This window comes from Stegostoma tigrinum, chromosome 25 (assembly GCF_030684315.1).
Source record: "Stegostoma tigrinum isolate sSteTig4 chromosome 25, sSteTig4.hap1, whole genome shotgun sequence".
NCBI lineage: Eukaryota > Metazoa > Chordata > Chondrichthyes > Orectolobiformes > Stegostomatidae > Stegostoma > Stegostoma tigrinum.
The window spans coordinates 30,296,959-30,311,744 of NC_081378.1; the positions used below are offsets into that span (position 1 = coordinate 30,296,959).

At 41.6% G+C, this 14,786-nt stretch overlaps 1 protein-coding gene across 4 annotated transcripts in view; it reads right to left on the reverse strand.

Moving 5' to 3' along the window:
* Positions 1–12,927: 12,927 nt before the first annotated feature.
* creld2 (cysteine-rich with EGF-like domains 2) overlaps positions 12,928–14,786 on the reverse strand; it is a 62,388-nt gene continuing 60,529 nt past the window's right edge. For all 4 annotated transcript variants that reach the window (XM_059654622.1, XM_059654623.1, XM_048554414.2 and 1 more), the window contains one exon: positions 12,928–13,740. In XM_059654622.1, the coding sequence (XP_059510605.1) occupies positions 13,661–13,740 (80 nt within the window). In that variant the 3' untranslated portion in view covers positions 12,928–13,660. The remainder of the gene's footprint in view (positions 13,741–14,786) is intronic.

Below are 14,786 nucleotides of genomic sequence, written 5' to 3' on the forward strand. Positions count from 1 at the left end.
GTGCATGACCTCACACTTTCGCATGTTGTACTCCATCTGCCAGTTTTTTGCCCACTCTCATAATGTGTCCAAATCTTGCTGCAGCCTCCTTGCCTCCTCAATACTACCTGAGTGGTGAAAGGGTAGTTATTGAGATTGTTCCCATTTGTGAGGGAGACTGCAATGAGGAGACAGATGGAGAAAAAAAACTTTCCAAATTAATAGATAAATCCAACAAGTAGTACTACAGAAGGGGCTTCTTTACCCATAAAACATGATAAAAATGCAACTCACTTGGAATTGAAGAGATAAATATCATAAATGCATTTGTGAGGAAGCTAGAAAAACGCATGACAGAGAAATGAATTAAAATATATGCTAATATCATGAATTAAAGAGGAGTGGGGGCTGACTCACACAGAGCAATAGCACTGGTTTGATTGGCCTCTTTGTGTTCCAGATTTGATGTAATTCTGTGTCACGTCAAGGATTATACAACACAATGTACTGCGAATCACAATAAGATGTAAGCGTGGGGCTCAATATTAAGTCAGAGGTCAGGAACCAGTGGGAACTGCTTGATGTTGGGAAACACAGGGGAATAGGTTCTCCATAGGTTCAACACAATTTAACAGCAGGAGCTGATTAAATAAAAATCTTATTATGAGCCTAGGGTTGAGCAGAACCAGGGTGCTAGGCACAGGTGATGAGGAAAAGTCGATGAGGAATGATAGCCCTGTCCATCGGGGTTGCAGGAGGAGAATGTGCAAGTTGAGGGGATGAATTAATTTGAAGGGAGCTCCATTAAGTGCAAGAAGCCTGAGCAGGCACTACATGAGCCAAGCAGCAAGGCCACTCAGTAAAAACCTTGCAGCCTGGGCACTTGGCATCTGGTAAGATCCCTGTTGGTGGGAGGTGGTCATAGTTTACCCACTTGTTGGTCTCCACCAGAGTATAAGAGGGCTGGTCACCAACATCTCCCCACTCTTGAGGTGGATTGACAAGATGCACAATGCAGTACCACAGCAACCAAGTTTATACGCCCCCTCTATGAACCTGCCACCCCCAGGGAGAGATGATTTTATCGCCACTGTTTCCAAAACCTTATTCTTACTCAGTAATACAGCTGACCTTAAAATAAAGCCACCATTTTCACATGAAAAACTATTGCGAAATAACAGAAGTGGTCCAGTTACCTCATACTTGAGTTACTGATACAATATTCCATTTATCAGATAGCAGTACACTTATTGAATATATAAATGAACAAGAAAGTACTTGATAGACGAATACAAACTTCCTGCATTTCAATTGGCTGATTACAGCAAAAAAAATGTCAATTTGTCTAACTTGGTGGTTCTGTTGTCTCTGAATCAAATGAATGTGAATTGATAGTGTAGGCTGACAACAATTTTTGTTGTTGTAGGTTGATAACTGTGTTTTACCATGGGGATTCTGTATTGTCAGAGATGCTGCCTTTTGAGTGAGATGTCAGATCGAGCCCACTATATTTGTTTAAAAGATCCTCTGACAGTAGTCAAAGAGAACAGGCAGTTCGATTGTCTCGCCAAAATTCATTCCTGAACCTGGCTCATCAAGAACAGATTAGCAGTTATTTATCTAATTTGCAACAGGTAGAATGTTGCTGTGTGTAAACTTGCTGGAACATTGTCCAATCAGAATAATGTGCTGCTTCGGCACCGTTGAGACCACAGTTCATACAGTGTGTCTACAAACTGATTTTGCTCAAGATGATTTTGCTGAGTAACATGAAATGAAATTACTGAACTCCATTCCCAATGTAGGGTTTCAGGTACTTAGTTCTTTGAAAATTGCATCACAAATAAACAGGGTGGTTAAGAAGCCATTAAGCACCCTTGCTTTCATTGCTCAGACCATTGACGATAGGAGATAGGACATCATGTTGAGGTTGTACAGGGTGTTGTGAAGCCAATTTTGAAATACTAGGTAGTTCAGGTTGTCCTGATATAAGAAGGATATTATTGAATTGGACAGGGTTCAGAAAAGATTTACAAGGATGTTGTCAGGACTAGGGGGCTTGATTTATAAAGAGAGGCTGGATAAGCTGGGACTTTATCCACTGGAAGTTAAGAGGTTCAGGGATGACCTTATGAATATTTATAAAATTAGGAAAGATATAGATAAGGTGAAAAGCAAAAGTCTTTTCCGGAGGATGGGGGTGTTCAAAACTCGAGGCATATTTTTAAGATGAAAGGAGACAGATTTAAAAACGTGAGGGGAAACATTTTTATCCAAAAGGTGGTTTGTATGTGGAATGAACTGCCAGAGGAAGTGGTCGATACAGGTACAGTTACAACATTTAAGACAGCTGGACAGGTACTTGAATAGGAATGATTTAGAGGGATATGAGTCAATTGCAGGCAAATGGAACAGTTCAGAATTGGTCAGCATGGATGCGTTGAACTGAAGAGTCTGTTTCTATGCTATATGACTCCATGAGTCTATGTTATAGCACAAAATGTTGAAGAGTGCTCACATCTTGGTGGACTTCTGTTACTTGCTCTGGACAAGCGTTAAAATTGTGCTTCCTTTACCAAATTACACAGAGCTAAGGGTAAAATGGCTCAATTCATGGATCATGAACTGGAGGACATGATACAGCAAGGAAGGCTGGTTTTAGCTGGAGGACAGACCTACCTAACTAGAAACAGCAGGATATTCAACCATGATTCTCTCGAAGCACTCTTGAGGTTGCTAACCTGTTCAAATCAAGTAGCCCTGGCTGACCAATTATAGACAGGGCGTTTTCCTGGGGGTAGAAATATGAATAAAATTATTTGCACAATCATGTTTTCACCGAGTCCCTGCATTTACATGCACACAGTACAAGAGCTGTGGGAAAACATAAGTACCATGTTAGATATAACATAATATGGTACATAAACAGGGGCTCTGGAATCTCCTCAGTTCAGGGGACTGGCTCTGAGCTGGCTGGGCACAAGGTAAGTAAAAGGGTGACTTGGTGACATGATACCAGCTTCTGTGCAGGTATTTCACAAAGCAAATAAAACTGAAACTTGATTTATTTTTGCTCAGAGCTTTTGACACACATTTGCTCATTAAGTGAAATGTAGCCCTGTTATATCACCAGCTCCACTTATCCTCCCAGAATTAACCTTGCCTTTCTTTCGCTGTAGTAACCTCAAACTTCAGGTGGGCAGTCAAAGGAGTAATTATTTGTTTACAACAAAAATCAAAATTTATCACGTCAAAAGAAGCACTCATTGTAATGAGTTCAACATATCTGTGATTTATATATCTTATTCCTTAGTTGGCTGAAAATGGCAAAAAAAAATAGGTTTGAGAAGGCCTATAGCAATGCAGGCTAACTCAATAACTCAAAAGGCTAAGTAGTGGACAAACAGGAAATCCTCTCCTAATTCTAACATAGTTTTAAGAAAACTTCAACAAAATGCTTGGCTTGTCACAATCATAACACAACTTGAAACTTATAGGCTGTTTCTCATAGTTAAAGGGGTGCATGTGTATGTGTGTGCGCGCACACGCGCGGTAGTTCTAGACAGGTAAACCCATTGCTCAAAAAATATTGAGTAGAAATAAGGGTGACATAGGTTCCTCTGATGTTGAAGATTTGAAGTTTATTCTGGAAACACTGAGCAGATTTGGCAGCAGTTGTGGAGACAACATTAATGTTCTAATTCTCACATCCAGATCCACGTGGAGTGATCACATAAAGGTGGGTTTTAGATTGTGACTGAAAATTGGCAAATTGCATCTTAATGATCTCTATAAGACAGCATTTTTGAAAGGTTTTAATGGAAGGTGCATATCATAACACCATAAGACATAGGAGCAGAAATTAGGCCATTCAGTCTATCAAGTTGCTCGGCAGGTATATGTTGAACCACAATGAACAAGAACCAAACTGATTTCACAAATATGCAAAATGAAATTTGTCCTCAAGTAAACCTGCCTTTGAGTAGCTCTCACACTCTTTTATAACATTCATTAAAATTGACAAAATGCTTTTCACATTTTTATTTAAAAATCATGAACAACACTGTTACATTATTGCTGGTCCACATACAAAACAAAGGTCTAAAGCTGATCAGGGTCTGGCTAACTCACAGCTATGCTTTAAAGTCTAATTTTTGGAATGTAAATTTCTGAGACAGCATATGAACCAACTGCTTCGAGCAAAGGCATAACCTGCGTTCTTTAGTCACTGCAGGCGTTTAGTGCATACATATACTTTTTTTCTAAAAGTAGAGTTCTATACATCTGTCTTGTTAGTGGGTTTCCTTTGCAGTGTGCGTGTCCGTTTTCAGTGTAGGTCTATTGATGGATAACAGTCCATTCCCTTTAGCTACGCATGACTCACTGGTGGTCTCTGCAGTTACAGTACAGTTTAGATTTTGACTCTTCAATTCGGAATCTGGTCTGAATTAACAGAATTTCTTCTTGATCTAAGACAGGGGCACCACCATGTGGTAATTAATAAATCCTACAGGCTCACTGAAATGAGCGGTTCCTAAAAAGATATGTTCTACTTTCATCTTCCCAGATTAAAATATTTAATAGCCTTTTCTTAACATCTTGAACAATTATTCATTTCTATCAATACAGGTGGATATTTTTACAATTAAAGGTGCTTCAAACAGCAAAATTATAATAGGTAATATTAAATGTTAAAAACAGACTGTATAGATAATTTTGGGGAAGTTTGCGCCATTGGCTGTTGATTGCAAGCCTTGCCTTAATGTAAAAATGGATAACATAGATGAATATTGCTTAGAAAAGAAAGCTAAAAGAATGTATTTTGATGTTAATAACAGTTCAGTGACAGACTTGCCAACCCTTAGACTTTTGGCCCAGAGAATCTCCAGGAAGTGAAGATCCATTTGCAGGACATTGCTGTATGCAACACTGGAGGAAAATCAGAGACACGTAATTTAAAAAAAAATCAGACTTCGCTAGATTGTGCACCAACAGAATGGAGGTGTTGATTAACTAATGGGTGGGGCATGGAGGCAATTCATGTGATGCAATCTCCGGATTAATTACATTAGGCCACCCCCCTCAGCGTAGCACCCTTACCTGCGCCCTGGAGCACACAATTCTCCACTGACATTGACGGAAAGCTTCCACATGAGCATGTCTTTATAGAAAACAGTGATTGAATTACAACTCTTACTTCTGTTCAATAATGGAGTCATCTTATTGAAAATGACTAAAGTGCCTTAGGGTTTCTGGTTACATACACAGTTGCGTAAACATTAAACAGCAGAATTTCTGAGATCTGGCTCAATGACCTTATATGCATTGTCATGGTTGGTAAATTAAGCCTCAAATACCATACCTCACCAACTATATCATGAACTTCACAGTGCCGCACCCTTATCACTCACCTAACAACATTGTCAATCAATCATGACACAGGTAATATTCATAGATTCATCTCACCCTCATACTTTTAGATCTTACTGTAAACACTATAGCTAGAAGTTAGTTTGCACTCACAAGGCAGTTATTTAACCATGGAGGAGACCATGCTCACCAGTGGAAAGGCCAAGAGCGGACCAGTACTTTCTGGTCCTTACTGCTTTTATCCACTCAAACTGCACAACCTACTCTTCTGAGGCACGATCCGTTTGCTCCATTCTCATTTCATCCTTATTTACAGTTTTTTTCTTTTCCATTTTTTTAAAAATACCAAGTACCCAAGAGTATTTTGTCCTGAACATTAAGCACCCTGCAGCCACGTCTCAAATTAGATCAAACCCATCTACCTGTGTATGTGAGTAATTTGGATGTTTAATTTCATATTTTGGCACCTGTTGATGGGTAACTGATTGAACTTTGGCCGCTTGAAATAGTGATATCATGATTTTAAATGGACCATCAATGAGGTGTAATGATTCCTTATTAGTCCTCAAGATGTTTTACAACAACAGTCCTGCATTCAATCTAATTCAAAGTCTAAAAACAAAAAAAAAATGGAAACATGCTGAAAATAATTTAGTTCTTCAGATATAAATGGAAACAGTTTTGTCTTCTTGTCACATCACAGTCATTTGAGCTTATTAATGGATCTTGCAAGAACGTCACTATGGCAAGTGTCCTTTTAATGAACCCCTATTTGGAGGGTCACTAAATATGCAACTTTATTTCCACAGTGCTTTGAACTCCACATGCTGTATTGATTTTTCATGAAATCTGAGACATTAGCCTTACATTCATGGCAATCCAAAAATTTCCACCAAAATGGATGACAGCACAAGTTAAGTGAGGAGTTGTAATTGTATCTTCTACATCTCTTTCAGAGTTCAATAAAATGGAATGATTTTACATGTTCTCATTAGGAGTCACACTGTCTCATTTGCAAAACTTGCCCATCCTGAAATCAATATTCCGAGAGCAGATACATACTCAACCACTGGAACGGGGAAGTAACTTACGTCCGACAGAGCAGCCTGACACCACTGACACAGACATTACCTACTAAGCAAGTTAAAGAAGGGCCATCTGTCAAAAAACCCAAGAGAATATGGTAGAGTATGTATAACTGCAACCGGCAACATTGACTAAGGCTTACATTTCATCACTGTGCTTTTAGTCTTGATAATACAATTTTGCAAGCTTGTCTTCAGCCATACAAGTTATTCTGCTGCGCTCCTTCAAACATTGAATGAATTATGGGGCATTTTGTTCCTTCAGTCTTTAATTGAAATTTTAAAAGTGATTAAAAAGTTCAGCAAGACCAGTGTTATGGGCTTTCCTTTTTGTCTGTAATTATCATCAGTTTTTGATCCCATCCAAAAATACAAAAGAAATAAATTAGAGACCAAAAACTGCTTTCTGATGACTATCAGGGCTGTACTATCAGCCTGTCTCGTAAAACAACTGCAGGAATTGGGGAGGAAGAAGAATCAAAATAACTGAAAAGTTGTTCTTGCATAAAGTTTGGGCATATTGTCACAGTGCCATCCAACTCTTTATTAATATTAAACAACTGGATAAGGTTTTGGCTCCACTAACCGCGAGGTAACAATGGTACAACATTGACCCGTAGAAAAACTAGGCCTATTTATAAATGTTGATTTCAGGCAATACAAGCAAGGAATCCTGTAAATATAGTTTGGTGACTTGGATTTTTATCTGGCACAGACTGAAAATAGAAACACAAATCAGTTTCTGGACAGTACGACTGCAATACCATACAAATATCCAACATCTGAATATCTTTGAGTGGTCACATGGACACAATAAAAAGCGCAGAGGAAAGATATGTCTGTAATGGGCAGTCACTACTATGGACCCACAGCAATGCAGCCGATACTCAACTGCCCTCTAGGGATAGGCAATGAATGCTGACCCGGCCAGCAACACCCACTTCCTATGGATGAATTTAAAAAAAAAGGTTTTGACACCATTACTGCAGTCAAAAATTTTGTTTTCCCATAGCAGTCTACTTGCATTGCAACCCAAATTATTTTTCCAAAAGTATTCATTCACAGGATGTCAGCATTGCTGGTAATTATCATCCTTCTTGACCACCTTAGAGACTTGTTCAAATACTTCAAGGAGCTGCTAAACATGAATCATATGCTGTAGCTCAAGCTTCATATACACAAGACTGGGTAAATGCAGATGATTTTATTTTATTTTATTCATTCATGGGATGTGGGCATTTCTGGCTGGGCCAGCAATTATTGTTCATACCTGGTTATCCATGCCTTTTTTAACCTGGTGAAGCCACCAAACAGGACTACTTGCACGCTAAAAAACAGCAAAAGTAGCAAGAGACAGAGCTAAGCAATCCCACAACCAATGGGTCAGATCTAAGCTCTGCACTCCTGTGAGGAGGCGGCGACTTCACAAATATCCCCATCCTCAATGATGGAAGAGCCCAGCACATCAGTGCAAAAGCTAAGGCTGAATCATTGGCAGCAATCTTCAGCCAGAAGTGCTGAATGGATGATCCATTTCGGCCTCCTCAAGCGGTCTCCAGCATTACAGATACCAGTCTTCAGCCAATTCAATTCGCTCCACGTTCTCAAAAAATGGGTGTAGATACTGGATACTGCAAAGGCCAAGGGCCCTGACAACATTCCGGCAATAGTACTGAAGACTTGTGCTCCCGAACTCGCCGCTCCCCTAACCAAACTGTTCCAGTACAGTTACTCAACAATGTAGAAAATTGCCCAACTGTGTCCTGTACATAAAAAGCCCAGCTAATTAACCCTTCCATCAGTCTACTCTCAATCATCAGTAAAGTGATGGAAGGTGACATCAACAGTGCTATCGAGCAGTACTTGCTCAGCAATAACCAGCTCAATGACACCCAGTTTGGGTTCTGCCGGGGCCAATCAGTACCTGACCTCATTACAGCCTTGGTTCAAACACGGACAAAAGAGCTGAATTCCATAGGGGACAGTGACAGCCCATGACATCAAGGCTGCATTCAACAAAATGTGGCATCACGGAGCCCTAGCAAAACTGGAATGAGTGGGTTTCACAGGCATATTCTCCAGTGGTTGGAGTCACACCTGACACATCGGGAGATGGTCGTGGTTGTTGGAGGCTGACTGTCTAAGCTCCAGGACATCCCTGCAGGTGTTCCTCAGGGTAATGTCCTCGGCCCAATCATCTACAGCTACTTCATTAATGATCTTCCCTCTAACATAAGGTCAGAAATGGGGATGTTTGCCTATGATTTCGTAATATTCAGCACCATTCGTACTCTACAGATGCAGAAGCAGAAGCAGTCAGCGTTCAAATGCAACACTGTTTACACTATGTCCAGGCTTGGGCGAACAAGTGACACTTGTACCACACAAATGCCAGGTCACGACCATACCAATAAAGGGACAGAAACAATCTAACACCACCCCTCGGCATTCAATGGTGTTACCAGCACTGAATCCCCCACTATCAACATCCTGGGGGTTATCATTGACCAGAAACTCAACTGAACTTGCCACATAAACACAGTAGCTACAAGGGCAGGCCAAAAGTTGAGAATACTGCAGCAAGTAACTCATCACCTGACTCCTCAAAGACTGTCCGTTATCTCCAAGGCACAAGTCAGGAGTGTGATGGATTACTCCCTACTTGCCTGCATGAGTGCAGCCCCAACAAGACGCAAGAAGCCTGACACCATCCAGGACAAAACAGTCTGCTTGATTGGCACTGCAGTCACAAGCATCAGAGATAGTAGGAAATGCCAATCCTGGAGTCTGAGATAACAAGGTTTAGAGCTAGATGAACACAACAGGCCAGGCAGCAGAGCAGGAAAGCTGATGTTTTGGGTCTAGACCCTTCTTCAGAAATCGGGTAGGGTAAGGGGGCTCAAATAAATAGAGAGGGAGGCGATGATAGAAGGTGGTTGGAGGAGCAGATAGGTGGGGAGAAGACTGGCAGGTCAAGGAGGTGGGGATGAAGCCAGTACAGGTGAGTGTAGGTAGAGAGTTGGGAAGGAGGTTGGTCAGTGAGGAGGGAAGGCAGGCAGATCGAGGAGGCAGGGACGAGATGGGCTGGTCTTGGAATGCGGGAGGAGGAGGGGAGATTGTGAAGTCCACATTGAGAGCATTGGGCTGTAGGATTCCCAAGCAGAATAGGAGATGCTGTTCCTCCAGCCTTTGGGTGGCATCATTGTGGCAGGGTGGACATGTCGTCCAAGGATTGGGAGGGGGAGTTGAAATGGTTCACAAGCGAGAGGTGTTGTCATTAGTCACAAACCGAGCATAGGTGCTCCACAAAACGGTCTCCAAGCCTCCGCTTGTTTTCCCCGATGTACAGGAGGCCACATCAGGAACAGCAGATACAAAATACCACATTAGCAGATGTGTAGGTGAGCATCTGTTTAATGTGGAAGGTTTTCTTGGGGCCTGGGATGGAGGTGAGAGGTGTAGGGGCAGATGTAGCACCTCGCAGAACGCTACAGCACAGTACAGGCCCTTTAGCCCTCGATGTTGCGCCAACCTGTGAAACCAAACTAAAGCTCATCTAACCTACACTATTCCATTATTATCCATATGTTTACCCAATAACCATTTAAATGCCCTTAAACCAGGCGAGTCTACTTCTGTTGTAGGCAGGGCATTCCATGTCCTTACTACTCTGAGTAAAGAACCTACCTCTGATATCTGTCCTATATCTATCACCCCTCACTTTAAAGCTATGCCCCCTCATGCTAGCCATCTTCATCCGAGGAAAAAGACTCTCCCTGTCTACCCTATCTAACCCTCTGATCATCTTGTATGTCTCTATAAGGCCACCTCTTAACCTTCTTCTCTCTAACGAAAACAGCCTCAAGTCCCTCAGTCTTTCCTCATTAGATCATCCCTCCATACCAGGCAACATCCTCTTAAAATCTCCTCTGCACCCTTTCCAATGCTTCCACATCCTTCCTATAATGTGGTGACCAGAACTGTACACAATACTCCAAGTGCGGCCATACCAGAGTTTTGTACAGCTTCACCATAACCTCATGGCTCTGAAACTCAATCCCTCAATAAAACCTAACACACCATTTGCCTTCTAAACAACCCTATCAACCTGGGTGGCAACTTTCAGAGATCAATGCACATGGACACCGATTTTTAAAACAAAAACTATCCTCATTGGCATGTGGCTCTGGGAGTAATCTGGCAATCACTACCTGGTTTTTAAACTTCTTACCTACCTCCCCATACTCATTTTGCAAGATGTCATCCCTTTGTCTACCTAAGCCTACCTATGTCATTTGTACCAATGTGCACAATGACCTCTGACTGTTCACCCTCCACCTTCAGAATGTTCTGCAACCGCTCAAAGACAACTTTTGACCATGGCACCCCCAGGAAAACACACCATCCTGGTTTCCCTTCTGCAGCCGTAGAATATCCTGTCTGTTCCCCTCACAATTGAGACTATCAGTATCGCTCTGTCTGACTGCACCCTTTCCCTCTCACCTTCAGAGCTGGTCACAGTGCCACTGACCTGACTGCTGCTGCTAACTCCTGAAAGGTCATACCCTGCAACAGTATCCAAAGCAGTATACCTGTTATTGAGTTGGCACACTGCCTTCAGTCGAGACAGAAAGAAAGTAGAGTTAGAGTTCTTACCTGTACCCCTGCTCAGCCTCCTCACATTGAAACCTCTTGAGCAAAGACCTCAGCACTTTCACTCTAACACTGGCCTATTCTGTTAATAGCTGCTCCCTTTACATCTTTGTCAGTCTTTGATCTCCTGAGTTTTTTTTTGGGTCAGAGGAGGGTGGGAAACACCAATGTAGTGTTTCAGGTTTAACTATGGTGGTGCTAGCTTGAAGGGCCAAATGGCCTACTCCAGCAATTGTAGCAAAAAAATGCTGGATGTGGTGGGGCTAGTGGGGAGTGTGGAGCAGATGAGGGAGTTGTGTGGACAGCAGTCCCTCTGAAAGGCAAATAACGGTTGGAAGGGAAATATATCCTGAGTAGTGGGGTCAGATTTCAGGTGGCGGAAAATGATGCGTTTAATCTGGAGGTTGATGGAGTGATACGTGAGCACAAGGGGAATTCTGTCTTTGTTTTTATTGCAGGGAGAGAGCATGAAGGCCGAGATGCGGGAAATGTGAGAGATGTGGTTGAGGGCATTTTAAGCCACTGTGGAGGGGAAATTTAATTTCGTAAACCTCCACTGAATTGCCTCCAAAGAATAAAGGTGATCAATATTGTAAATAGTACTCCAGATGCAGTCACCAATACTCTGTATGACTGAAACATAAACTTCCTTTTTCATACTATTTCTCCTGCAGTAAATAATAACATTCTATTAGCTTTCCGGAAATGATGGCAGTGCCTTTGAATGTCAAGGGAGGATACTAAAATTCACTTTTCTTGGAGATAGTCATTAATTACACAAGTGCCAGCCAACATTACTTGCCACTTATCAGCCTAAACCAGAGTCTTGTCAAGGTATTGCTGCATATGAACACAAACTACTTTGGTAGATGGTACTAATTTGTGTAATCATTAGCAAACATCCCTACTTCTGACCACTTGGCAGAAGAAACTTTATTGATGCAGCAACTGTATGGGCAAAGCCCTGACCCTGAGGAACTCTTGCACTGATGTCCATGGATCTTCAGCAAACTATGACCAAGTTCCTATGCATTCGCTACAAATCTAAACCAAATGACAGTTTCGTCCTGACTCCCATTGATTCCATCTTTGCTATGTCTCCTTGATAACAAGCTCATATTTGCTGACAACACAGCAACTTTAATAACAGTTCTAATCTCCCCACAGAGCCTAATAACTTATGATGCTGGATATCCAGTCTTATACATGTACAAGTGAAACAGTGCAAAGTGGACAGGAATATTCTACGTTCAAGACATTCATTTTGTACACAAAGCTATTTACACAGGCCCACAAACTTGCTTCCTATTTTAAACATAAATACTGATTAGATTAGATTCCCTACAGTGTGGAAACAGGCCCTTCGGCCCAACAAGTCCACACCGCCCCTTGCAGCATCCCACCCACACCCATCCCCCTATAACCCACACACTCCTGAACACTATGGGCAATTTTGCATGGCTGATCCAACTAGCCCGCACATCTTTGGACTGTGGGAGGAAACCGGAGCACCCAGACGAAACCCATGCAGACACAGGGAGAATGTGCAAACTCCACACAGGCAGTCACCTGAGGCTGGAATCGAACCCGGGTCCGTGGCACTGGTGAGGCTGCAGTACTAACCACTGAGCCACTGTGCCGCCCTAATTAGAGATTCAAATGTGAGTGTCAATTTCCCAATTAACCACAGCCCCAAGGACTCTCTCTTCCAATATGTCTACAACATATTTGAGACGAATGCCACATATTTAATATTAGATTATGCCACTGGAATGCAGGAGTGTCACACATTATTAAATAACAGTTCTGAAAAGCAAGAACTTAATAACAAACACAAGGATCATAGTTCAATACAGCCCTGTTTCATAAAATGTAAGTTGATTACAAACAATACTTTTTTACATTAGGCGAGGGAGAGGATCATGGAGCAGGAAGACCAACGCTGAACAAAATTTGCAATGAGAAAAAATACTGGAAATGACCATCAAGTGAGTCAGCAGTGGAGAATTACAGAGATCAAACGATAATCTGTCATATTTAAATTAGAAACTAGAGCAGATGTAGTGAAAATAGACAGAATTAGTGCTTTATAATGTCCATTTAAAAACAACTCAACCTGTAGCTAACGAAGATACAAAAATCACAAAACAGGTACATTCAAATGTCAACTAAAAAACTATTTAGAATTTAAGTTTGCAGATAGGAGACTCAATGCTGTTTGCGTAAAGATCATGTATCAAGGTTACAACTTCTTAAACTTCCAGGTCGACATACAGACATCAAAAGCACTACAGGAGTTATTTTTCTTTTATTGGCAAATTTGTTCCCATTAAAAAGGACAAGGTGAAACTAAACACTTGTGACACAAAAAAAGCTAAGAGCATTTTGACCCAAGGAGTTTAAAATGGAAACAGACCAGGAACTGGCAGCTTTTGGTCATGTAAACAAATCCCATTGGCAACATGTTCAACCTTCTGGTTGAAAAAAACTTCTTTCTCATTTATCAACAGCAGTTCTTTTCAAAATATACCCAGAGATTATTACTAATGAGAATTAATATGCTAAGCAAAGTGTCAAAGATCTTCATGAGGATTAACATCGGCAAGAGCTTCAGGTTCAACAACATTCTGATCTTCAGGATCCTTCACTTCTGCTGCAGAAATAAGAACAGTTATCAAAGTTTCCATTGTCAATATTGGTCATGGCTTGGTCTAGTAATTGATATCTTTGTAAAGTAATTGGAGGTCATTTTGACTTTGAGACAGTTAGTGTAAATTGCATAATAGCAAACTGGCAGTCCTCCTTATATCTCTCCTGATTTTTATTTCAACTAATTTTGAGAGTCAAATTTAAGACCACAAAACCAAGAGAATCATTGGACAGAGCAGAGTGTAGCAGCCATCCTGAAGAACAAATGTTCTGGGGAAACTGAAACAATATGAAGTTGGATAAACCACCCAGACGGGATGGTTTACAATCCAGGGTTCTGAAGGACATAGCTGAGGAGAATGTGGGCGAAATTTGTGGTGACCTTTCAGGAATCACTGAAGTTAGGGAAGGTCCCAGAGGACTGTAAAATAGTTAATGTAACATTGCTGTTTAAGAGAGGGAGGCAGAAGGCAGGAAATTATAGGTCAGCTAGCCTGATCTTGGTCGCTGGTAAGATTGTGCACTCCATTGTTAAGGACGAGTTTGCAAATTACAGGGAAGTGCACAGCAAAATTGGGCCGAGTCGGCATGACTTCAGCAAGGGGAGGTAAGGAGCAACATAGATGAAGGAGAGCCAGTGGACGTGATGTATTTGGATCTCCAGAAGGCCTGTGACACAGAAAGCCGTTATGCCTATGGCGTTCAGGGGAAAGTATTGGCATGGACAGAGGATTGGCTGGTTGGCAGAAGGCAGACAATAGGGATAAAGGGGTCTTTTTCAGGATGGCAGCTAATAACAAATAGAGCTCCAAAGGGGTCTGCATTATGTTAACATTCATTTTGAGAGCACTAGAGTAGAAGAGGAGGGATAAACTGCTGAGGCTTTAAAAGACTCTGGTCAGACCACATTTGGAATATAGAGAGCAGTCTGGGCCCTGTATCTAAGGAAGGATATCCTGGCCTTGGTGGGGGTCTAGAGATTTATGAAAATGACCCCAGGGTTGTCGTACGAGGAGCAACTGACTATGCTGTGTCTGTAATCAAAGCAGT